The sequence below is a fragment of the Salvelinus fontinalis genome, chromosome 16, assembly GCF_029448725.1.
Source record: "Salvelinus fontinalis isolate EN_2023a chromosome 16, ASM2944872v1, whole genome shotgun sequence".
In the NCBI taxonomy this organism is placed as follows: domain Eukaryota; kingdom Metazoa; phylum Chordata; class Actinopteri; order Salmoniformes; family Salmonidae; genus Salvelinus; species Salvelinus fontinalis.
In genome coordinates, this window is record NC_074680.1 from 34,706,370 (window position 1) to 34,731,901 (window position 25,532).

Below are 25,532 nucleotides of genomic sequence, written 5' to 3' on the forward strand. Positions count from 1 at the left end.
AGCTTTTCCTGATTTATTCGCCATAATTTAAATATATAAACTTGTTGAAAATGCTATTGAATATGTACTGCTATGTGTAACACTCGTGGCTCCGTCAAGTAGGATTTGCAATGGCGAATGAACCTCTTTTACGCCAGAGTTTACGACAAAGGCTGGTCTTCAAACGTATAACCATTACATATTGCCGTTTACCTCAGCTCATTGGCTATCTTCCAAGCTAGATTTCAAGATGATCAGTGGTCATTGGGCCAAAATACAGTCAATCAACGATAGACCGGTCCTACCATTGGTGCGCAATGAGGTCATTGATTGGTGTCTTCAAATCGGTTTGTTTCGGTCAATACGTCCCGGGAAAAGAGCCATCATGTATGGTTGTGTTAGTAACAACCAGAGGATTGCAATGAAACCAACCATGACTGGATAAACATTTGTTTAGTGTGTGTAACTACCACAAACGCTTCGTCCAAAGTTGAATGAGACGGAAATCATGACGCAACCGGTTTACAAATGTTTCGTGTTAGGCTATAAAAATAGATTTTATCAAACAAAACGAACATTCACTGTGTAGTTAGGACACTTGGCATTGCCACCAGAGGAAGATCTTCAATGGTAAGCGATTTATTTTATTGTTATTTCTGACTTTCGTGACGCTAATGCTTGGTTGGAAAATGCTAGTAATACTTGTGTGTGTGGGGCGCCGTCCTCAGAAAATTGCATGTTTGCTTTTGCAGTAAACCTTTTTGAAATCTGACACAGCGGCTGGATTAATAAGACGTTCATCTTTTAAATGATGTAAGATACATGTATTTACAAGAATGTTTAATACAACGAATGGTGTATTTAAAATGTTAGCTCTCTGCAGTTTCACCGGATGTTGGCCTGGTGGGACGTTAGCGAAGTTAACCTGTTGTGATTGGTTGAAAAGATCACAGCTTGGGACTTTGACACTGCATATTCTCTCTTTGTTTGCATATTCTCTCTTTGTTTGCATATTCTCTCTTTGTTTCAATATACAATGACAATTTAACCTCTCTTGGGTACGTGAGACGTTAGCGTCCCACCTCTTCAACAGCCAGTGAAACTGCTGGGCGCCAAATTCAAATACAGAAATACTCATTTTACATAGGTTTAAAGATTAATGGCCAAATAATATAAAACGTTTCTGTTGATTAGTAGCAAAGGCCTACATTTAATGACATGTATGTATTTCTAGTAATACAGTATGTTTTCTAGATTAACACAAAGTCAAATGTCATAGGCCTATGCATGTTTTGCCATTATCTCGTCATAATACATACCTTCTGAAAGAGGTCATACTACCTCTTCTGCCTCGGAGCTGGCCTTTTGCCCACATTGGCAGGCCAAACCCCTGTGGTGGCAAATGTCCGCAATATCAAAGCATTTTCGAACATTTTCGAATTTAGCTTGCATAATAATATAGCATAATAACCTAGCCAGCTAGTCAAAAATCATCATGTGACACTACCTCTGACAGCTCCCCCCATTGAAAGTGAATGCTACTGTAATGTTACCAAATTATATGAGTGACCGTACTGTAAGCTGTTTACATAGCTGTCTAGCTATTGTTTGCCAGCTAACAATCTAAGCTAGCTAGCTGAATAGCATTTACTAAAATGGACAATAACTAAACCTTTTTAACGTTCGCAGATTGAGATCTACAATATAATACACCATTTGACACAGTTCTCTTACCTTTTAAAATAAATTCTAGACCTACCGTAATATAACTGTACCGTTACCATACTAGCTAGATAGCTAGCTAGCTTGCCAGGCAGCTACGCTAAGCAACAACTATTGATAGCTAGCTACAAGTTAGCGGTTGCTATTTAGCTAAATTCTACTGTTGGAAAACAAGTTGGCTCTGGTTAATATTGCCATTGCAGTATAATTCAGGGTTTTAATCTCACCTTGTTGTATGATAAACTGAAATTGGAGAAGGTTCTGTCTCGATGTGCATTGTCTGGTCGCTCTTTTTTCCCCCCAGGTGGTTGGCTAAGTCAACCAATAGACACTATTGGCTGTGTCCTTTTTTCAAAGAAGCAGAAGCTATACATGATTGGCTTATGAAACATGGACAACTGGATGGTGATTGGACATGTTTGACAGCCTTACAGGAGTTAAGTGGTGCTAAAGTGCCATGCTCAACCAACTGAGCTAGAGAGGGCCATCAAGCTAGTATTGTCCTGTGATTGTATACAATTCAAAAAATTGATGTAAAAGTAGGTACAGAAAATGGCGTATAAAATAACATTGAAAAGGCATTGTGTTCCTTGAGAATTACATGGACAATATACAAAACATGTAATGATAATTTATAGATATGAAAATTGAGCTGACCTCACAACACACAAACTAACAACCATCAAGCTGGTATTGTGTAATTGTACACTTGAAATGATGCAAATTAAATTAATGTAAATGTTACCAAGGAAAAGGGCATTGTGAATGTCCCTAGAAAAATACAAAACATGTAATGATCGTTATAGATATAAATTTGAAACGTTGCACTGTGGTCTTTTGTCGTGTTCTGTATGGAGCTAATGCTAATCACTGGATAGTAAATCTCCATGTGAAAGGGGATATCATCCTATAAATCAGCAGCCATGTTTAAGGAGCACCATTGTGTGTGAGTGCTCTCACAGTCAGAGAGAAGAGGTGAGTGGGCACAATACATATTAACGGTGCTGTATAGTTAATTATCTTTAATGCACTAAATAGTTCAAATGGCTCTAATAACAAAATCTTGTCGGTATGATAATTATCTGGTCTGTAAATGCACCCATGCACCTGCCTGGTATGCACGTCATATTCCCACCACATTTTATTCAACTGTTTGTCTCTCATGCTTATTCAGAAGCAATCTCTTTTGCAATCAGAGAAAGTGGATCGAAACTTTCTTTGGACTATGGTGTCGTTAATGGTAACTGGTGGGTAAACTATAACTCTAATCCGAGGACAGATCTATCTACCCCATGGCTATTCATGCATTTGATTGATCGAGACCTCCCACCATTTTGACCAAAATCGCTATTTTGTTGATTATTCATTTTATGTAGATTTTAAGTGCTAGATACTGTACAGAAGGCTGCAGTTGACACATGTCAAACCACATGGGGCTGATTTAAACTGAAGGGGATGTTATACTGTGCTGCTCGGCATTACTAATATAGCAAATACACCACAGCTCCCCAACCCCTTGACACTACATGTGTGCTGTGTACATATAGTATATCACATTGACTAGCTATTATTACCATCCATATGTACATTCCTTGGGCTCTGTTTTCATGGTCTTCTGTTCATCAATGGAAAATGCTAAATGGGCCAGAACAGCTCAAAATAGCGGAATATACCCCAAACATGTCAAAGGAATTTGTTGAATAGTTTCACTAGATTATTTACCAAAAAAGAGAAGGTTATGATGGTAGTCGCAAATGAAGTATTTTAATTCCCCAGGGTAGTGTATGTAATAATATCAATTAAACTTATCAAGGCTCACAAGGTAAGGACTTTTGCAATATGATATGAGAGCACATTTTGTGTGACTTGCCATTTGAAAGTTGAATTCACCCATGAGTTTTCAAAGCATTGGCTTTCAGAATCACTGCTTCTAACACAGGCCAGTGCTCTGACACCATCTAAACATTTCCTATATATTGTCTCTGAAGAATTATGTTAAGCAGAGCATCTTACGAAGGCTTTATGACTTTCATGAGGATATCGAGATCCATTTTGTTTATACATCAAGTCTTCTGGTGCATGAAATTGCTTTTTTTCTCGTGTTTCCTTTCACAATAAAACACCATAGAGTCGTAGCCATACAGTCTGTGGAAATATTGGTCAGGGTGACGAGCAAACAGTAGACGAGACCTTTAAAGATATGACGGCGGCACAGAGGAAAATAATAGCAGTGACAAGGACATTACTTCAGGCCCAGTGGCATCACGCATCAACTATATGCTGTATTAACTGTAAAGTTGACCTTTTCATGTTGGTGAACACATCCAAGATATCATGACCAATCCATCACCTTTATACCTCTACATTTCCCTACTTTTCTCTCCTCTCCTCTTCTCCACTCTAGATCTACTTTTCCGTAACCAAGTATTGGGAGTGTTTTCAGTATAAAATGCACAATAAGATGTACTCAACTCATACTAACCTCTTATATTCTATAAATTAGCCAGAAGTATTTTTTTCATACAGACAGAGAAAACAGTGTTTTCAATAAGCATAAGGAGTGTTTTTCTCAAAGTAAACAATTGAAAGTAATTTTGATTCTTTAGAGATACAAGTGAGATTAGACTGAAGATAGGTGTTAAATGATGATTCTTTCTGTGCTTGAGTGTTGTCAACCTTGAAGAACGAAATACATTGGAGGGTGATTCAGGGTCCTTATAAAATATAACTAGCTACACCACAGACTTTAAATTGAACTACCCTAATCTCCTTGGCTTTTCACAAAACAATACTCCTGTCAGACCAAGGGGAGATGCAGTCTCTGTTAATACCCATCCTCCCTCTCACTATAAGACAATGGGATATAATATTCATAGTTTTTCTTCATCTTTGTCCAAGCTTTTGACAGTAGGGCAGCGCTTCAGAGAGCCTGCGTGAATCAGTGTCCACGTTTTTGACAGAAGGGAAGCATTTCAGAGAACCTGCATGAGTCTGCCAGACTCTACTCAGTGCATCCACATCATCTTTTGCAAAAGATAAAATAAAAAAATAATGTAACTGGTATCTCTGCAAACTGTCTCACCACATGGCAGTTAGTGGGCACTGGAACACTTTGGAGACATCCTTAAAACCAAACAGCTGGGCTATAGACAGGCATTGTAATTTCACTTGGCTTCCATTTACAATGTAGAATTCATGTCATAGATTAAGATGATAGTTCACACTCAGGTTATGGACAGTGATTATTGATATTGTCAGAGAGTTACTGTGAATGCCTTGCTTTCTTTTTAAATTAATTTTTTTATTTTATTTATCTCTGTCAGTGTTTACATTTCCAAGTTGGTGTCTGTAGCCTATTGTATGTATCAATCCCATTATTTATATTTAATAAAACATTGTTCACAAAAAAAGCATGCATGCACCCAAATACCCACAAACCTCCCACACCCACACATATGCACACATACCCACATGCACACACACACACACTACTGCTGAGCGATTAGTGTTTTTTTTAGGTCGGTTCGGTTTCGGGTTCGATTACTTAAAAAATAATCATGTTTTTAAAAACATGAAATGCACAATGCATTATGTGGGTTGAATGCTGTAACAACACAGAATAAAATTATTAATAAAAGTCCCATGATGGTAGTGGCTGCCCATTACGGCTTATCACTTATTAATCATCACATTACTTTACTTCAATTATATATATATTTCAGTTATTGAGTATTTTACATTTGATTACTTTATTATTTCATTCCAAGTCATCATCTCATCTACAGAGCTGCTGCTTACTGTATGCTGTCTGACAAAACCACTATTTTAGTAGTTCTTCAAAGTAAATAAGGCATACTTTTATGACTGCTCAATACCAATACCTCATGAAGCAACTGCTCTCTATGTATCCCCTCTTGATTGTGCATTCTTCTGTCTGTTAAGTAGCATGCATAAAAGAAACACAGACTGAACAAGTAGCCGCGCAATGGATTATGCTCCTTGTAGTTACAGTTTTTTACAATCGCTAGGACCCATTTCTCAATACTTAGGTCACTTTTTCAAAACTCTTCACACAGTGAGCATAACAGCAGTCTATGTGGGCTAAACTGTGGATCATTTTTCATTGCTTTGGCACAAAATGCATTCAATGACTACATCTTTCAATTTTCATGAACTCTTTTCTCACTCAGACACAACCACCACCAAAACTCTATGTACCTACAGGCCAATTTGCACATGTTTACATACTCTTTTCAAAACTGATAAACTTAAGTTCAAAACCTAAAATAACACAAAATTTAATAAAGACATAAATTTGCTACATTTCTACAGTAATACCGTATTGAAATATATTCCAAATCTAAAAAATGAAATACTATTAAAACAATTAGACCAACCACAGCTGATTCCCATTGTAGCTGAACACCTACACTTTCAATTACATTACCATCTATACAAAAGGGGACATCTTAGGAATAATGCTGTACTGTAATGTAAACTTGGACCCAGACAGAGATAGAGAAGTGGCTGACAGAGGAAGAAGAGTGGCTGAGAGAGGGAGAGGAGTATGTACGCATGGTGGAAGAAGACTGAGAGGAAGATCAAGAGCTGTAGTCTCAGAAGAGATTAGGGCTACTATAATTGATCATGTAATAAATCATGATCTATTAATGAGAGAGGCTGGTCTGAGAGTGCAGCCAAATCTGCAACGCTCAACAGTGGCATCTATTCTGACACATTTCCAGCAAAACAACAGGTAATATGTGTATTCTGGAAGGGCATCTGACTGAAATGCACATTACAGAAGTAAATTGAGCAAAGCCTCCAAACCTACTTGTGTGTAATTGTAATTGTTTTTCTATTTCTGCTTAGGACGCAACGGTTACCTCCTACAGGCGAGGTAGGATTTTCACTGCTGTGCAGGAAACTGCAATCGTTGATATGGTCATCAGAAACAATGGCATAAAACTCAGAGATTCGGGACGAGTGTTGGCAGACAATGTAAGCATAACAAATATTTCTAGTCCTGAAACAACATCAAGTCAGGATGAAGCAGTTGTCCCCTTTGAGAGGAACTCTGAACAAGTCAAGCAACTCAGGAACCAATAAGTCCAGGTAAGATGACTATACAATACAGAACTGGTTTTGAACAAAACCAAACAGGGCAAAGGCACACAATGGCATGTTTTAAGGTATAATGTAAACTACTGTAATAGCCTAACTCATGTTGCCTTGTGGATTTATTTTAGAGAGTCATGTAGATTGAAGCAAGGCAAACACCCCACATATTCATCTTTGTGGATGAGGCTGGTTTCAACTTAGCCAAAACATTGCGGCGAGGAAGGAATGTGATTGGAAAAAGAGCCACAGTGGATGTCCCGAGGGGATGTCCAGAGGGGATGTCCAGAGGGGTGCCAACATCACAATGTGTGCAGCACTATCCTCTGATGGATTGCTGTTACACAAACTGCTAATTGGGCAATACAACACCGAGCGTCTCATTTCATTCCTGGGTGACCTATATGGAAGGGTTGTGCCGGGTGAGGAAAGGGTTTCAGTGAGGCGAAATCGGCCAACATTTGTAATTGTTTGGGGCAATGTGGCATTTCACCACTCCCGTGCCGTCACAGAGCGGTATGCAGCCCACCAGGATGATGTCCCTTTTCCTCCTTCCTTACTCTCTATTCCTCAACCCCATAGAGGAATTATTTTCCTCATGGAGGTGGAAGGTTTATGACCACCATCCACATGATCAAATGTCCCTCCTGGACGCAATGAATGCTGGATGCCTGGACATATCTGCAGAAGATTGCCAGGGATGGACCAGGCATGCCAAAAGATTCTTTCCTGGGTGTATTGCCCAAGATGACATAAGATGTGACGTGGATGAGAACCTGTGGCCAAATGCATAAGACAGGGTTGACTAGTATTGCTACTGTGTCTGTATCGGTAGATGGTGTATATACAAATTGTATTTATGAATCACTCAATGCCATAAAATGACATAAAACATATTGAAGTATATTGCATCATGTCTGATACATTCCTGTAACATATACTGCAGTGAATTCTAAACAGTAGAGAGGTTTTATGAGTGACAAAGTGTGCTTGTTGGGTGACAACCTTTGCTAGTGTTATGGAAGAATGAGTTGATTTGAGATATGTGTGGAGTGTTTTGGTAGTTTTAGGTTATTTTGAACGTGAAATTAACTGCTGTGCCAAGCTGAAAGTTAGTTAGGAGAACTGTGTGAAGAGTTTAGAAAAAGTGACCTAAGTATTGAGAAATGTGCCCTAGCGATTGTAAAAAAAACTGTAATTATTTCTGTGCTAATCAATGCAGAACATTGGCTTGTTGGAAACTACAACTCCCTACTACATCGCACAGTGTGGGCATGATCTGATTCATCCAATGATGTATATAATCCCAGGATTGCGGATGCTATGTTTTGCCCAAGCCACCGGTTGGCCATATTAGCACTCCTCAGGAAGAGCAGTCCTCCATAGGGATGAATGTAATGATAAAGTATTTAATTTAAAATGTTCAAGGACAAAAGTATGCATTAAGGTGTCTGTATTATAATGAACGTGGCAAAACAAATGTAAACATTAGTAAATGCATTTCTATAGCTTTCAAAATATTTTTTACAACGGTGGGGGAGTGACAAGATGGAGGTGCGGTAGCTTCAAAACAGTGCCCCCGGGTAGTCATCTAGTGAATATTTAAATCATTGGATTTATCTCTAGAGAAACCGCAGCGCAACGTGTGCGTATTGAGCTCACAGAATTAAAAAGAAATGGAATTCAAATAATTTAATCAATGTCTGTCAATTAGTTGTTTAGAAACCGAAAAGTACAGCCACACACACACACACACATACACACTCACCCGGCCTATTCTCTTGAACATATTTGTGATCCTGGAAACTAGTGGTTATATCTATTACTTTGAAGTCTCATAGTGGCTTCATGTCCTTCAATTATTTTAACACTAATTTGTTTCCTTGCCTCCTCGAATAGATAACCTCTTGAGATTAATTTCTGCTTTGAAGTTTTATATTTATCTTTTAAATGAACAGTGTTTGCTCTTAATGATTAACTGCAAACACATTGGATCAACATTAAAAGGTTCAAATGATCTATTTAACAGGCATAGCATAGGTATTTACTTCATACATTAACTGAGACAAATGTTATTATTAATAAACTAAAGCAATCTTGATCACTTCGAATGATGTCAGATATCATGATTTGTTCCAATTTTCAGGGGAGTGATGGGGTTAGTGAGAGACCGTAGTCCATGAGACGAGGGGTATCTTCAGATGAGCGGAGGATTAAAGTGATGTAGATTAACATCAAAAGGTGCTGGGGGACTTGTGCTTTGTGAAGGAACATGAAGAAGAACTTGCAAGTGAGGCCGCTCAGCCCATTATGGATTACTCTCATAGAATTTTAACAAGCTGTGCTCTGCTCTCCTCCGTCTACTCTCACCGTCTCGCCTCTCCTCCGTCTTTCCTCTCTTCTCCGACAGTACAGGCAGTGGAGGCAGAGCAGTTTATTGTCTACAACCCTCAGCCTGACTTTAATCTGTTCTGAACAGTGCACTGCACCAAACAAGAGAGAAAGGCCTACATATATCGCCACACTTGAGTTTTATTAACTCTGCTGCTTTAACTGAGTCCCCCACTCATTCGCAATGTTAGCAAGGCACTTGACATCTTTTAACACACTGTCTTTAAGGAAAACTGGAATGTGGTAATTCTTTGTGTAAAACAATTACAACAAAAACCTAGCATTTGTATGTATGGTTGAGACGAGACTAAAGCATAAGAATATGGTGGCTTACTTTGCCCTCTGAACAGAATATAATATAAAATATACTCTTAAAGTCGGAAGTTTACATACACCTTAGCCAAATAAATTTCAAGTCAGTTTTTCACAATTCCTGACATTTAATCCAAGTTAACATTCCCTGTTTTAGGTCAGTTAGGATCACCACTTTATTTTAAGAATGTGAAATGTCAGAAAAGTAGTAGAGAGAATTACTTATTTCAGCTTTTATTTCTTTCATCACATTCCCAGTGGGTCAGAAGTTTACATATGTGACAGGTTAAAGGAAATACTAATAGCCTGTTATACATTAAAAAGTATTAGTAAATTCATAGTATGTGAGGATCTTAAAACATCTAAGGTTAAGAAGATCATGCATTCAGTATTAGTTGATAGATTGATAACATTTATATAATAAATGTTAAAATCCGTCAAGCATACAAAGGGTACGAATTGTGAGAGGAATGTGTAAACGTTATGTTGATTACTTTATGTTGTCGTGGATAAAAGTGTTAATCTGTGATCTACTAAATGCTCTTAATCTATGAGCCTGAGATCGATTGCTCTGGTCTCCACTCAAGTTCACGGAGAATTCGCGGTCTTTTTTCTCATTGCACTAAACGTTCCATGAGTAAACATTCCGTATCACGCTCTCGTGATTCTTTCTACCCTTTTTCAGGTACGTTATTGATGATTAAAAAGAGTAATTTAAATGTAATAACTTGCTAACATGTCAAGAGTGTTTAAGGTTTGTTTTAGTAACATATTGAGGAAGTTAGTTAAGTTTGCAGAGTAATATGAGCCGTGCTCGGTTGCAGCTAGCTACGCACTGCTAGGTACTGCTACGTAGCTGCCATTTTATGTCGATTGTGAATGAACCTGTGCATTGTTAATAAGATATTTTGCGGTGATATTTGTGTAATGGTTTTTCAAACACTTTATTGCCTGTTGATAAATTGTGTTTTGGTTTACTGAGTTAAAGCTTTGCTTGACAGTTATATTGAAAATAGTATTTGTTTCAGTGATGTACAGTGTATACTGTTATGATTTGAATAAGCCTTGTACCCTACAAAACTCTATTTCCTGTAGATCTGTTATTCTGTAAAATGTGTTACTTTTGTAAAATGATTGCACTAAACGTTCCATGAGTAAACATTCCGTATCACGCTCTCGTGATTCTTTCTACCCTTTTTCAGGGGTGTAACACATACACTCAATTAGTATTTGGTAGCATTGCCTTTATAATTGTTTAACTTGGGTCAAACGTTTCAGGTAAACTACCACAAGCATCCCACAGTAAGTTGGGTGAATTTTGGCCCATTCCTTCTGACAGAGCTGGTGTAACTGAATCAGGGTTGTAGGCCTCCTTGCACATGCTTTTTCAGTTTTGCCAACAAATTTTCAAAAAGATTGAGGTCAGGGCTTTGTGATAGCCACTCCAAAACCTTGACTTTGTTGTCCTTAAGCCATTTTGCCACAACTTTGGAAGTATGCTTGGGTCATTGTCCATTTGGAAGACCCATTTGCGACCAAGCTTTAACTTCCTGACTGATGTCTTGAGATGTTGCTTCAATATATCCACATAATTTTCCTGCCTCATGATGCCATCTATTTTGTGAAGTGCACAAGTCCCTCCTGTAGCAAAGCACACCCACAACATGATGCTGCCACCCCCGTGCTTCACAGTTGGGATGGTGTTCTTCGGCTTGCAAGCATCCCCTCCAAACATCCTCCAAGCATCCTCTAAACATAACGATGAACATTATGGCCAAACAGTTCTATTTTTGTTTCATCAGACCCGAGGACATTTCTCCAAAAAGTACAATCTTTGTCCCCATGTGCAGTTGCAAACCGTAGCCTGGCTTTTTTATGGCGGTTTTGGAGCAGCGGCTTCTTCCTTGCTGAGCGGACTTTCAGGTTATGTCGATAGAGGACTCGTTTTACTGTGGATATAGATACTTTTGTACCTGTTTCCTCCAGCATCATCACAAGGTCCTTTGCTGCTGTTCTGGGATGGAATTGCACTTTTCGCACCAAAGTACATTCATCTCTAGGAGACAGAATGCTTCTCCTTCCTGAGCGGTATGACGGCTGCGTGGTTCCATGGTGTTTATACTTGCGTACTATTGTTTGTACAGATGAATGTGGCACCTTCAGGCATTTGGAAATTGCTCCCAAGGATGAACCAGACTTGTGGAGGTCTACAATTTTTTTCTGAGGTCTTGGCTGATTTCCTTTTATTTCCCCATGATGTCAAGCAAAGAGGCACTGAGTTTGAAGGTAGGCCTTGAAATATATCCACAGATATACCTCCAATTGACTCAAATGATGTCAATTAGCCTATCAGAGGCTTCTAAAGCCATGACATCATTTTCTGGAATTTTCCAAGCTGTTTAAAGGCACAGTCAACTTAGTGTATGTTAACTTCTGACGCACTGGAATTGTGATACAGTGAATTGTAAGTCAAATAGTCTGTCTGTAAACAATTGTTGGAAAAACGACTTGTGTCATGCACAAAGTAGATGTCCTAACTGACTTGCCAAAACTATAGTTTGTTAACAAGAAATGTGTGGAGTGGTTGAAAAATGAGTTTTAATGACTCCAACCTAAGTGTATGTAAACTTCTGATTTCAACTGTAAATAGAATGACGAAACACTTTTGCTAGGTAACTGTTCTTTTAAAATAAGTCTTTAAATCTATAAATAAAATGCTAATAGATGTGTGTATTTCAGCCCGAAGTAGTAAAAATAAATGGAATGTTATGGCCCCTGCTGTTTTGGGAGTTGAAGGAGGAGGGACAGAGGGTCCTTGGTTATGTAGAGGTGAACATGCCCAGGGGGCTCTGGGGAGAGTGAGTGTGGAGCGTCGAGCAGAATGGTGCAATATGCTCTCTCCTTTCCTCCCTCCCTCCATCGACGCGGGTATCATGGGATCAGGCAAACAAAATGACGAGGCGGCCTCTGACAGGAGTAAAGTGACACAGTTATGGTGATGTCACTGAGTAATCCCACTGCGAGGGAGCTGGTTTAATGTTCTAGCCCTCACAGAGTGGGGGGGGGGGGGGGGGATAGCAGTGATGTAGCTCAGCTTCTAAGCAGGTGCCAGGGGCGGCACCACAGGCCTGGTTCCACTCCCAGATCTGGATGCTGCTTCTGCTGCACTGGCAGGATAGCAGGGAGGGAATGATGTCAGTTTCAGTTCAGACGGATGATGATGAAGTTAGTGGGTGAAACATTCTGTACTGATGGTTCTAAATGTGCTCACCAGAATGTGTTAGATCATGGTTCATAAATGATTTAGGATTGTGTGGAAACCCCACAATTAGCTCCATTTGACAAGTTTTGAGATGAGTCAGTGTTTATTCTACTTTCTCATCCCCTACTGCAGTGGTAGCCAACCAGTCATCACGCGATCGGCTGGACGATCTTCAAGGCATTCCTAGTGTCGATCACCAAACATTTCTGTAGAAAAGCCAACGATTAAGGCTTGCAGGCTTTTATTTTTTATTTTTTTGTGTCACTGTTGGCGGTAGGTGCACTTGATTCAGAAGCCCTGTGCACCCGGTAGATAAAGTGTTTCCATTTAGAAACATTTAATTTGTCTGAAAAGACCAACTCCGCCTACCGGGCGCAGATCTGGGGCTAAATCAAGTAGGCCTACTGCCCTGGCAATTCGGATAGCTCACATCACCATGCCTAGAGCTTCCATGACCCCGGCCACAGAAAAGTTCAATACCAGCCTATGTGTGATTTCATAACTTTTAAAATCATGACCAGAGAGAGACTATCGAAGAATACAGCAAAGTGCTGCTGTTTTGAGTGAGTTCATGTCTAAGTTTTTGTTCAGCACTGTCAACACTGTTTTTATTCAACACTATTACAAAACATAAAATGTGCTTCTCCCTACTTCCACTTGCATTGCAGCTGCATCGAATTAGTAGTAGGCTATTGATAGCCCTGCGAATTTATTATTATTAGCATTTCGTCGTGTCTTTTTAATATTGAGAAATATTTAACTTTCTCCGGTCATAGGAACAACATAAATTTGTGCATGAGGCTGATGCTGTGCGAAGTGAGTTTCACCATCAGGTGGAAGACGGTCCCCTCTCTCGGCTCAGTCTCACCAGAGCAAAGGAAGAAGAGAGCAGGGACTGTGCTCTCTCCCTCCCTTCGCCGTGGGTAAAAACAAATCGGAATCTCTGACTTCAGTGCGTTCAAGACGACTGCGAACTCGGAAGAAGAATAAAAAATTATCCGACTGGGAAAAATCCTTTTAACTGTAGCTTTCATTCTGAATTAATAGTCAGAAACTCAAGCATCTTTCTAGAGCTCTGACTCTCCGACATCATGATTTCACCTCTTTTTTTGTTTTTCCAAGATCCTAGTAGTCTTGAAAGCACGATGACCATCAGATGCAGTTACTATCAGTCCAGTAAAATAAAAAAGCAAATGATTTCAGTTTATGCTAAGCTGTGCCTCACGAGTGCTACACCAACGGATGTATTTTGTTATCAAAGCTCAAGTTTAGAAATATAATATAGTCTGAGAAGAACAATATTGGCAGGCCAAGCATACAGTATACCCAATATGCTGTGGTAATGTATTAGGCCTACTGCACAAACCTCATTCCTACATAACTGTTTTTATTAGGTTAATGTTACATTTAACTCATGTTTAAAATAAATCTGAGCGGTAGATCTCAGCTTGCTTTTTGACTGTGATCTTAATATGGTGAAATTATGGTGATACTTTTTCCCAGGGGCTCAACTTTCACTGGTCCACCCCACATTCTGAAATTGCATTTTTGTCCCCCCCCCCCCAGTTTCACTATTGGAATGTGATACAAAACGTTATTGGGTAGGCTGTTTGGAGTTTATCTGACTGGATTTAGGACCGTGCGGACACCACAGAGCGCGCTGACAGGCTGTGTGAAGGCCAAGTCTCTAGAAGGCTGGCTGGACCAGCACGGGAGAGTTAAACATAGTGTGTAAGTGTTTCGCTCTTTCACCGAATTGTAAAAGGAAGCAGAACAGAAACTGGTTACTCTTTAGTTGACTTATGTAGCTGGCAAGGTAACTGCTGTTTAACTTAACAGAAAAATTAACTAGAGTTTATTTTCAGTGTCGACCTATTATTGTAACTGACATGTAACGTTAGCTAATGTTTCATCCCCTCTTGACTGAGGTGAATGAATAAGCTACATTAGTTACCACAGCTAGGTCAGCTCTAGCCTCTAGTTATCTGTCAGATAGCGATATTGTCACGTTCCTGACCTTATTTCCTTTGTTTAATCTTTGTTTAGTTGGTCAGGACGTGAGCTGGGTGGGTGTAGTCTATGTTATGTGTCTCATTGGTTTAGGTGTGTCTGATTTGCCTGATATGGTTCTCAGAGGCAGGTGTTTTACGTTGTCTCTGATTGGGAACCATATTTAGGTAGGCTGTGTTCACTGTTTGTTTTTGGGTGATTGTTCCTGTTCGTGCGTTCATGTTCTCAAGTTCAGGACTGTAGCGTCGTTGGTTTCTTTCTGTTTATTGTTTTTGTTCGTGATTAAAGGTATTCAAATAAATATGGATACATACCACGCTGCGTTTTGGTCCGATCCTTGCTCCTCCTCTCTTCCACCTAACGACGAGCGATACAGATATAGGCAGTTGTAGTATCTGTTAGTATCTAACAGCAGTTGGTTGTATGGAAATGTTTGTAGCCTTTGTTTTGTCCCGTTTCAGAAGTAAAATAACTTTGCAAGCTTTTGACAGTTGATGTACTGTTAACATGAGCTATTATCTTTGCCACAATCAAACTACACCTGAATCAAATGATGAAACAATCGGCAAAACGATTGAAGATTGATATTCTGACATTTTTTCAGTGAAATGTGAGTTAGAGTAGTCAGTATGGCAATGTAACTTTATCGATCTGTCAGTTTCCCTAGCTAATTCCTTACTTTTCACACTAATAAACAGTAATAAACAGCTCTAACGTTACAGGCTTCACTGTCATGGTGCACAATAGAGGTCTGCACGGAGCTGATTTATGCATCCGCTGGCTTTCTGTCTGATTCCAACCCGTTATTGCAAGACCTGGTCCCAAACCAAACTCCAGTCCTGCAATGTTGTTTTAGGCGTAGATGACGCAGCTGACTTGCCAGCCATGGTCCCAGCAATTTTGGGCCCTATAGGCAATATCAAATGCTCAAAAGTTACTTAGGAAATAGGTTAAATTACCAGAGATTCTCACACGGCCCTTACATTGTATTACTGGGCTATATTAGCCAATATGCTAGATATAGTTTGAAGGGAGCAGAGTTGGAGAGACTTTCACGTTCTCTTGAGCTATTTTTATAGCCTACCTTTTAGGAGTGGGAAGATTTTCAGACTAAGAAATATGGCTGGTCAATATTTCGAGCTATTTCTAGGCAATATAGTAAACTATAGCCTAATCATAGACCTATTTAGGAAGTACATTTCCTTGGAAAGATAACTGCCCTGTGCTTCTCCGCCCATGTATACATGATCGTGGACTTCAGGAAACAGCAGAGGGAGCACCCCCCTATCCACATCGACAGGACAGCAGTGGAGAAGGTGCAACTTTTTAAGTTCCTTGGAGTACACATCACGGACAAACTGAAACGATCCACCCACACAGACAGCGTGGTGAAGAAGGCACAACAGAGGCACAACAGTGCCTCTTCAACCTCAGGAGGCTGAAGAAATTTGGCTTGTCACCTAAAACTTTTACAGATGCACAATTGAGAGCAGCCTGTCGGACTGTATCTCCGCCTGGTACGGCAACTGCACCGAGCCACAACGCATCACCGGGAGCAAACTACCTGCCCTCCAGGACACCTACAGCACCCAATGTCACAGGAAAGCCAAAAAAATAATCAAGGAAAACAGAGCGAGAAGCTGTTTTTCAGTCTCTCTCTCAAGGCCATCAGACTGTTAAACAGCAATCACTAACACAGAGAGGCTGCTGCCTACATACAGACTTGAAATCATTGGCCACTTTAATAAATTGATCACTAGTCACTTTAATAATGTTTACATATCTTGCATCACTCATCATATACTGTTTTTTTTAAAGCATCTATGGCATCTTGCCTATGCCGCTCTGCCATTGCTCATCCATATATTTATAGGTATATATATGCTTATTCCATTCCTTTACTTAGATTTGTGTGAATTAAGTAGTTGTCGTGGAGTTGTTAGATATTGCTACACTGTCGGAACCAGAAGCACAAGCATTTCGCTACATTCGCAATAACATCTGCTAATCATGTGTATGTGACAAATAAAATTGATTTGATTTTAGGCTATAGGCTTTAATTGAGATCACACGCACACCTGATCTCGCAGGTATGGCAACTGAACTGGAAGCAGCAAGAAGGATGATAGCAACACTTGCTGCGTTTTGCGTAGTCCTAGATTTGCAGGCAGAGACAAATAAATGGGTAATCCATACTTATTGAAAATGAAAGGGCGCACCGCTCGCTGACCATAATAGCCTAACCTACAGCGTGTGCGCTTTGTGTCTCTTCCTTTTCAAGGATGGTTACATTTTTTGATGGCACTTTGACCTACTTTGGTTGAGCCCCCTGCACTTCTTTTCATTGTCAATATTTATTTTCAGACAATGAAGTGAACTACAGTCTAATCATATTTAATTGAATTTCATATTCAAGTTAACTGCCACGTGATTCTCTGCCCATGTAGGAAGCCTACTCTATTTCATACTGTAGTAACCTGCTATATTTATGTTTACCAATAGATGGCAGTATTGACTCAAGACGGGGGTTTGCTTCCCGCTATCCGTAGCTATTTCCTATGTCTGCCTATTTAACTATGATTAAGAAAGCTTCAGGTAGTTTAAGCCAGGTGCATAAAATGATGTAAATCTAAGTTACAATTAAATACTAATCCGTATGTAAGTCTCATGAGTCGTAATTCTAAGAAGCCTTTAAGGATACTACATATTTGGCGATGAGGATAACTATGGAAAACTGCGTTGGATTTTTTTTGCCACGAAGTTAACGGAGTGTTTGGCGTGCGACGCGGGAGGTGAGACTCAAGTGAACGGTGGAAGATTCTGAAGGATTGATTCCCTGGATACCGGTAGGACAAATTATTTCCTGTGTGAGGGGAGAAAGAATCGGAAAAGATGGCTTTGGCAACAATAGGCTCGCTACCACCATTTGATCCTAAAAATCAGGAATGGGAGGAGTACTGTGAAATAATGGAACATTTATTTGCTGCTAATGAAATAACTGATGCCGCTAAACATAAATCCATACTGGCCCAGGCCATGGAGTCCGCAAATAGAAATGCACTGGATTTGCAGGCAAGGGGCGCAACTGCGTGCCATACAATAAAAGAGAGCAGCGCTGAGCGCGTAGAATTTCAAAGAACGGAAAGCCGTGGTGCAGCAGCCAATAGAGACTGTTATCGTTGCAAAGGCAAACACGCAGCGTTTGACTGTAAATTCAAAAACGAAAAGTGTTATGCATGTGGGATAATAGGCCACATTGCGAGGGCGTGCCGCAATAAAAAAAAGCCACGGGCTGCAGAAAAGAGGACAGACAGAAAACCGAATACCTCCAGACGCTCTAGCTACCGCTCTAATCAAGTGATAGAAAGTGAAAGTGAGTGCGCGGACGCAGAGCAAGCATTCTCAATGTACAGTGTACAGGGGGCGAATATGAAGAAGGTGGAGCCTTTCATTGTGGAAATGGGAATAAATGGATTGAAGGTACCGTTTGAACTAGACACAGGAGGTAGTGTCACTCTGATGAACAGGTCCCAATTCTATAGCAAGTGGAAAACCGTTGAAGTGCCTAAACTGAGAGACACCCCCATTAAACTCAAAACGTACACAGGGGAGAAGATCACTGTGATTGGAGTTGCTGATGTTCAAGTGGAATATCATGGACAAAAGAAAAATCTGCCTCTCTTAGTAGTGGAAGGTACTGGCCCCAGCTTACTAGGAAGAGGGTGGTTGGAGGAAATAAAATTGAACTGGGATGAAATCAAACATGTCACCAGAGACATTGACACTACAGCAGGTGCTTTCAAAGCATGAGTGTGTTTTCAAAGAAGAGCTAGGGACATTAAAAGGGGTCCAAGCTACCTTTCATGTTGCTGCTGATGCTACTCCCAGATTCTATAGGCCAAGATCAGTTCCATATGCCATGAAGCCTAAAGTGGATGTGGAAATTGACAGACTCTTAGCAGAGGATATAATTGTACCTGTCAAGTTTTCTGAGTGGGCAGCACCAGTTGTTCCCATACTAAAACCAGATGGTTCAATCAGATTATGCGGTGACTATAAGCTGACTGTAAATAGAGTTTCTTCTCTGGAGCAGTACCCCATACCCAAAGTGGAGGATTTGCTTTCAACGTTAACCGGAGGGCAACAGTTTACAAAACTGGACATGAGTCACGCATATCAGCAAGTGCTAATGGATAAAGCTTCACAGAAGTACCTGACCATAAACACCCACAGAGGGATGTTTACCTATAAACGCTTACCTTTCGGGGTGTCTTCTGCACCAGCTATCTTCCAAAGGACTATGGAGGGAATTCTGCAGGGGATACCCAAGGTAGCAGTTTACCTCGACGACATTCTTGTCACGGGAGTCACGAAGGAGGAACATCTCAGAAACTTAGGTGAAGTTTTGAGGAGGATGGAGGATGCCGGTCTCCGGCTGAAGAGGAGCAAGTGTACACTGTTAGCTGATGAAGTGCAGTACCTGGGTCACAAGGTGGATGCCAAGGGGTTACACACTGTCAAAGCTAAAGTGAGGGCTGTTGTGGAAGCTCCAGCTCCGACAAACGTTACAGAGCTGAAAGCCTATCTAGGCTTACTGAACTATTACAATCGCTTCCTCCCGAACCTCTCTACCCTCTTAGCTCCTCTACATCAACTGCTAAGGAAGGATGTGGCCTGGAAATGGTCAGAAAGACAGGAAGAAGCTTTTGCAAAGTCAAAGGTGTTACTGCAATCAGCTGAAGTGCTAGTGCACTACTCAGCAGACAGAGATCTCATCTTATCGTGTGATGCCTCATCGTATGGTGTGGGGGCGGTGCTATCCCACCGGATGGAGAATGGTGCCGAGAAACCTATCGGGTTCATGTCAAGAACGTTGTCGCCAGCGGAGAAAAAGTACTCTCAGCTGGACAAGGAAGGACTGGCTGTCATATTCGGAATACAGAGATTCCACAAGTACTTGTACGGGAGAACATTCACTATTGTGACGGATCATAAACCTCTGATCTCGCTGTTCCATGAACAAAAGCCAGTACCACAAATGGTCTCTCCAAGAGTTCAACGTTGGAATGTGTGGCTCAGGGCCTACGAGTACAGAATCATTTACAAACCAGGTAGATACCATGGGAATGCTGATGCTCTGAGTAGGCTGCCTGTTCCAGAAATCATCAGTCAGGAAGAAGAAAATGACCAAGTCTTGATGATCGACGTGTTGGATGATGCACAGGTGAACACAGCACAAATCAGGCAATGGACTTCAAAGGATGTGACGTTATCACAAGTGCATGCATTTATCCTGAAAGGATGGCCTACAGTGACAGAGCCTCAGATCATGCCTTACTACACTCGCCGCTTGGCATTGAGTGTTCGAGATGGATGTGTTCTGTGGGGTTCAAGAGTAGTTATCCCACCACAAGGGCGGGGGTTGCTACTGAAGTTGTTGCATCAGTCGCATCCAGGTATGTCGAGGATGAAAGGCCTAGCGAGGTCATATGTCTGGTGGCCAAAGATGGACCACGATGTGGAAAATGAGGTTAGCCGGTGTGAGGATTGTCAGAGTAACAGGAAGTCACCCCCCACCGCTCCATTACATCCTTGGGAATAGCCAGAAAAACCATGGACACGATTACATGTGGACTACGCTGGACCTTTCCTAGGGAAAATGTTCCTTGTGCTGATTGATTCTCATTCAAAGTGGATGGATGTTTACCCCATGAACACGTCAACATCGTACGCTACGATTGAGAAGTTGAGACAAAGCTTCAGTGTTATGGGATTGCCTCAAATGTTGGTTAGTGACAATGCTACTTGTTTTACAAGCACTGAATTCACAAGTTTTATGAAACAAAATGGTATTCAGCATGTAACGTCGGCCCCTTTTCACCCATCTTCAAACGGATTAGCAGAACGTGCAGTTCAGACCTTGAAGGAGGGGATGAGGAAGATGCAAGGGCCCAGCATTGAAACAAAGGTGTCAAGATTCTTGTTTAGCTACAGGATTACTCCTCAAGCTACGACTGGGTTGTCACCTGCAGAAATGTTGATGTCAAGGAGGTTAAGGTCAACCTTGGATCTCATCAGACCAGACCTGAAAATGAAAATACAACAAAAGCAATGGAATCAAAAATGTAATCATGACACCAGAGCCAAACTCAGAAGTTTCTCACCTGGAGATGATGTCTATACAAGAAACTATGGGTTTGGTCCTAAATGGATACCAGCTACCATTGAGGATTGCTCAGGACCAGTATCTTATACTGTGATTATCGGAAGTGGACAAAGACTAAGGAGACACGTGGATCAGATCCGAGCTCGAATTCCAGTTCCATCCGGAGATCTGGATCAATTCTTAAACGAGCAGGACAGGACATTGGAACGTTCCCCAGAGTTGCAGTTGGACAAACCACCTGAGACCAACAATGCTCAACTTCCTGAGACCACCAGTCCTGGACGACCTCCTCCTGTGAAGTCTCCACAAAAGGACTTTGTTTCACCATCAAGGGGTGAAGATCTGGTGGCACCAGCTACACCACCTCTGAGACGCTCTATTAGAGAGAGACGTCCGCCAGACTTTTTCAGATCCTAAAGGAGATCATTTTTGAAAAAATGTAAATAAGAATATAGCATAGCTCAGAAAGGAATTAAATTGGGTTATTAGCTTTAAAGGGGGGGAATGTAGTAACCTGGTATATTTATGTTTACCAATAGATGGCAGTATTGACTCAAGACGGGGGTTTGCTTCCCGCTATCCGTAGCTATTTCCTATGTCTGCCTATTTAACTATGATTAAGAAAGCTTCAGGTAGTTTAAGCCAGGTGCATAAAATGATGTAAATCTAAGTTACAATTAAATACTAATCCGTATGTAAGTCTCATGAGTCGTAATTCTAAGAAGCCTTTAAGGATACTACACATACTATGCGCACTTGAACTCTCACACCCAACTAGGAGAGGTAGGCTACTGACGTTGAAGCAGCGAATTCTGAGTGTGAATAATACGAAAAAATATGTGCTTTTAATACAATAGGTAGGGTAATGCATACAAAGCAGAAAGAGAACCATTTCAAAAATAATCTGTGGGAGAACAAAAATATTTAAATCCCAAAATCCTCTGACTGACCGCCCGCTCCCGCCTGCAGCATGGAAAATGGCTATCTCTGTGGCATCCTGCGTGAATGCAGCCTAGTGCAGTCAATGCACAACACTATGCTCATCATGTTTTAGCAGGATCAGATGGTGTCAGGGGTCCCAGCAGGGTCAGACAGCCAAAGAAGACCAGTCTACAGAGCTCAGGTGAATTTTGCAGAATTCAGTGAATGATACAAAGTTCCATCTTGAATTGATGGGTAGACCTACAGTACAGTAGCTACAGGACACCAGTTTAAGCTTAGAACTAGTCTGGGATCTGGGAATAATGGTCATTTAAATTATGAACCGTTGATTATATAATGTATATAATGTAATTCTTTGTCATGCTTCATTTTAGGAAGATCAGATGGTGACAGGGGTTTCAGCAGGGTCAGGCAGCCAGGGAAGACCAGTCTGTGACAGAGGTGAGGTGAATTTTTAAAGACTCAAACTTTCTCTCTTTCCAGCAAACACTGGACAAGCTAGACGCTATTTTAAGGCAGTCTGACAAACCTCCAAAGTTGATTTCCAAACTGTATCAAGGTTTTGTAGAGGCTTTCCCTTTGACACAAAACATGTAAAACAAAAATGTGAGGAAGACCTGGGAGACACTATTGATGATGATGAATGGATAGAGATATGTTAGAATGCCATGTCATGTTTATATATTCTCAGACAGAAATTACTGCAGTTTAAGACCATTCATATAATGTAGGGGTTGCACATTTTGGGGAATATTCAGTTGGAAACTTTGTTGGAATTAACGGGACTATTTGAGAATTAACGGGAATATGGAAATGAACGGGAATATATGCAAATTAATAGTAACGCACGTCGTCGGGAGAAGGAGAAGAGGACCAAGGTGCAGCGTGGTAAGTGTTCATACTATTTAATTAAAATATGAAACACTAGACAAAACAACAAACACGACAAACGAACAGTCCCGAGAGATGAAACAAACACTAAACAGGAAACAACCACCCACAAACACAGGTGGGAACAGGCTACCTGAGTATGATTCTCAATCGGAGACAACGATAGACAGCTGCCGCTGATTGAGAACCATACCAGGCCAAACACATAGAAATACAAAACAAGGACAACATAGAACACCAGACATAGCATGCCCACCCAAACTCACGCCCTGACCAACCAAAATAGACATAAAAAGGATCTCTACGGTCAGGGCGTGACAATTAATACCATTTAAATGTAGATTTTTTTTGCATTGGATATATTTACCATATCATATGGAGACAGAAACATAAACCTTTTACCTTATGATAAGTAGACATAATTGCAAATTATTAAATCCTTCCAATAGAAATTTTAAAAACAATTTAGTTACGAATTGAACTTTAATTAAATTAATGGACTCTTCAGCAGCATACCACCCTGCATACCACTGCTGGCTTGCTTCTGAAGCTAAGCAGGGTTGGTCCTGGTCAGTCCCTGGATGGGAGACCAGATGCTGCTGGAAGTGGTGTTGGAGGGCCAGTAGGAGGCACTCTTTCCTCTGGTCTAAAAAATATCCCAATGCCCCAGCGCAGTGATTGGGGACACTGCCCTGTGTAGGGTGCCGTCTTTCGGATGGGACGTTAAACGGGTGTCCTGACTCTCTGAGGTCATTAAAGATCCCATGGCACTTATCGTAAGAGTAGGGGTGTTAACCCCGGTGTCCTGGCTAAATTCCCAATCTGGCCCTCAAACCATCATGGTCACCTAATAATCCCCAGTTTACAATTGGCTCATTCATCCCCCTCCTCTCCCCTGTAACTATTCCCCAGGTCGTTGCTGCAAATGAGAACGTGTTCTCAGTCAACTTACCTGGTAAAATAACGGTAAAATAAAAAATAAATAAAACATGGGATAATTTCAATGAACAACAAAAGAAAGGGAATATTGAATGATCCCCAATAATCTATCGTCTTTCCCCAAAAACTTTTCAACATTCATCTGTAAAATGATATTCTTAGAAATTAAAGCTTTGGTTGTCTTCCTCTCAGGCTTCCATGTCTTTTCCCTGTACCTCCTCAATGTCCACCTCTTGAACATCAGACTCTGTAGCCTTATCTTCACTGTCACTTTCCAACCTTAATGAGGATGGCTCGTTGTCAGGCTCAAAAAGCCTCAAATTTGCCCTGATGGCCACCAATTGGTCAGCTGTTGTGTGCTTTGGTGTGTGTGTTCCCAAACAAGGACCGGTTGCGCTTTGAAGCGGTAGGACGTTGGTGGGATTTGGAGGAGGATGGAGGCAACAGGGGAAAGAGCCTCAGATCGACAAATTCCCTTCCACCAGGTGGCTGATTAGATATGTTGGCACAACTGCCATATTGCGTCTCCATCCCAAAGCCCTTGCTTGGATGTGTACTTCGCCAGACTGCCAAGAACCTTGCCCTCATCCAGGCCAAGGTGGCAAGACACGGTAGTGATGACACCATAGGCCTTGTTGATCTCTGCACCAGACAGGATGCGCTTGCCAGCATACTTGGAGTCCAACACGTACGCTGCGGCATGTATGGGCTTCAGGCAGAAGTCTTCACACTTTTTGATGTATTTCAGAGCTGCAGTTTCCTCTGCTTGGAGCAACAGTGAAGTGGGAAGGGCAGTACGGATTTATTCTCCTACATCTGCAAGCAGAGTCTGAACATCAGACAGGATGGCAATGTCTTCCTCAATCCGTGCAATGGCTACTGCTATAGGTTTCAGGAGTTTCAGGCTGCTTACCACTCTCTCCCAAAATACATCATCCAGGAGGATCCTCTTGATGGGGCTGAACATATCGGCAGACTGGGATATGACCATTTCTTGAAGAGAATCCTTCCCCTCCAGGAGACTGTCAAACATGATGACAACACCACCCCAACGAGTGTTGCTGGGAAGCTTCAATGTGGTGCTCTTATTCTTCTCACTTTGCTTGGCGAGGTAGATTGCTGCTATAACTTGATGACCCTTCACATACCTAACCATTTCCTTGGCTCTCCTGTAGTGTATCCATTGTTTTCAGTGCCATGATGTCCTCGAGGAGCAGATTCAATGCATGAGCAGCACAGCCAATGGGTGTGATGTGAGGGTAGGACTCCTCCACTTTAGACCAAGCAGCCTTCATGTTCACAGCATTGTCTGTCACCAGTGCAAATACCTTCTGTGGTCAAAGGTCATTGATGACTGCCTACAGCTCATCTGCAATGTAGAGACTGGTGTACCTGTTGTGTCTGTGCTCTTGTAGAATGCTGGTTGAGGGGTGGAGTTGTGTGTAGTTAAAAAAATGTAGTTAATTATTCCTTGCTCACGAACATTCAACCACCCATCAGAGATGATTGCAATAGTCTGCTTTCTCTATGATTTGCTTGACCTTCACTTGATCTCTGTTGAACTCTGCATCCAACAAATGAGTAGATAAAGCATGTCTGGTTGGAGGGGTGTATGCTGGGCGAAGAACATTCAGAAATCTCTTCCAATACACATTGCCTGTGAGGAGAGGTGAACCAGTTGCATACCCAGCTCGAGCAAGACTTTCATCAGCATTTCTCTGACTACGTTCCTTCAATGAGTCAAAAAACCTTCTGATTCCAGGTGAATCATGAGCTGTTGCTATCGATAAGTTGTCTGAT

At 41.1% G+C, this 25,532-nt stretch overlaps 1 protein-coding gene across 1 annotated transcript; it reads left to right on the forward strand.

Moving 5' to 3' along the window:
* Positions 1-18,591: 18,591 nt before the first annotated feature.
* Positions 18,592-20,641, forward strand: LOC129813066 (uncharacterized protein K02A2.6-like). Its single transcript, XM_055865220.1, has one exon. It carries the CDS (start codon positions 18,714-18,716, stop codon positions 20,394-20,396), a length of 1,683 nt encoding a protein of 560 aa, XP_055721195.1. The 5' UTR covers positions 18,592-18,713; the 3' UTR covers positions 20,397-20,641.
* The last annotated feature ends 4,891 nt before the right edge of the window (positions 20,642-25,532 follow it).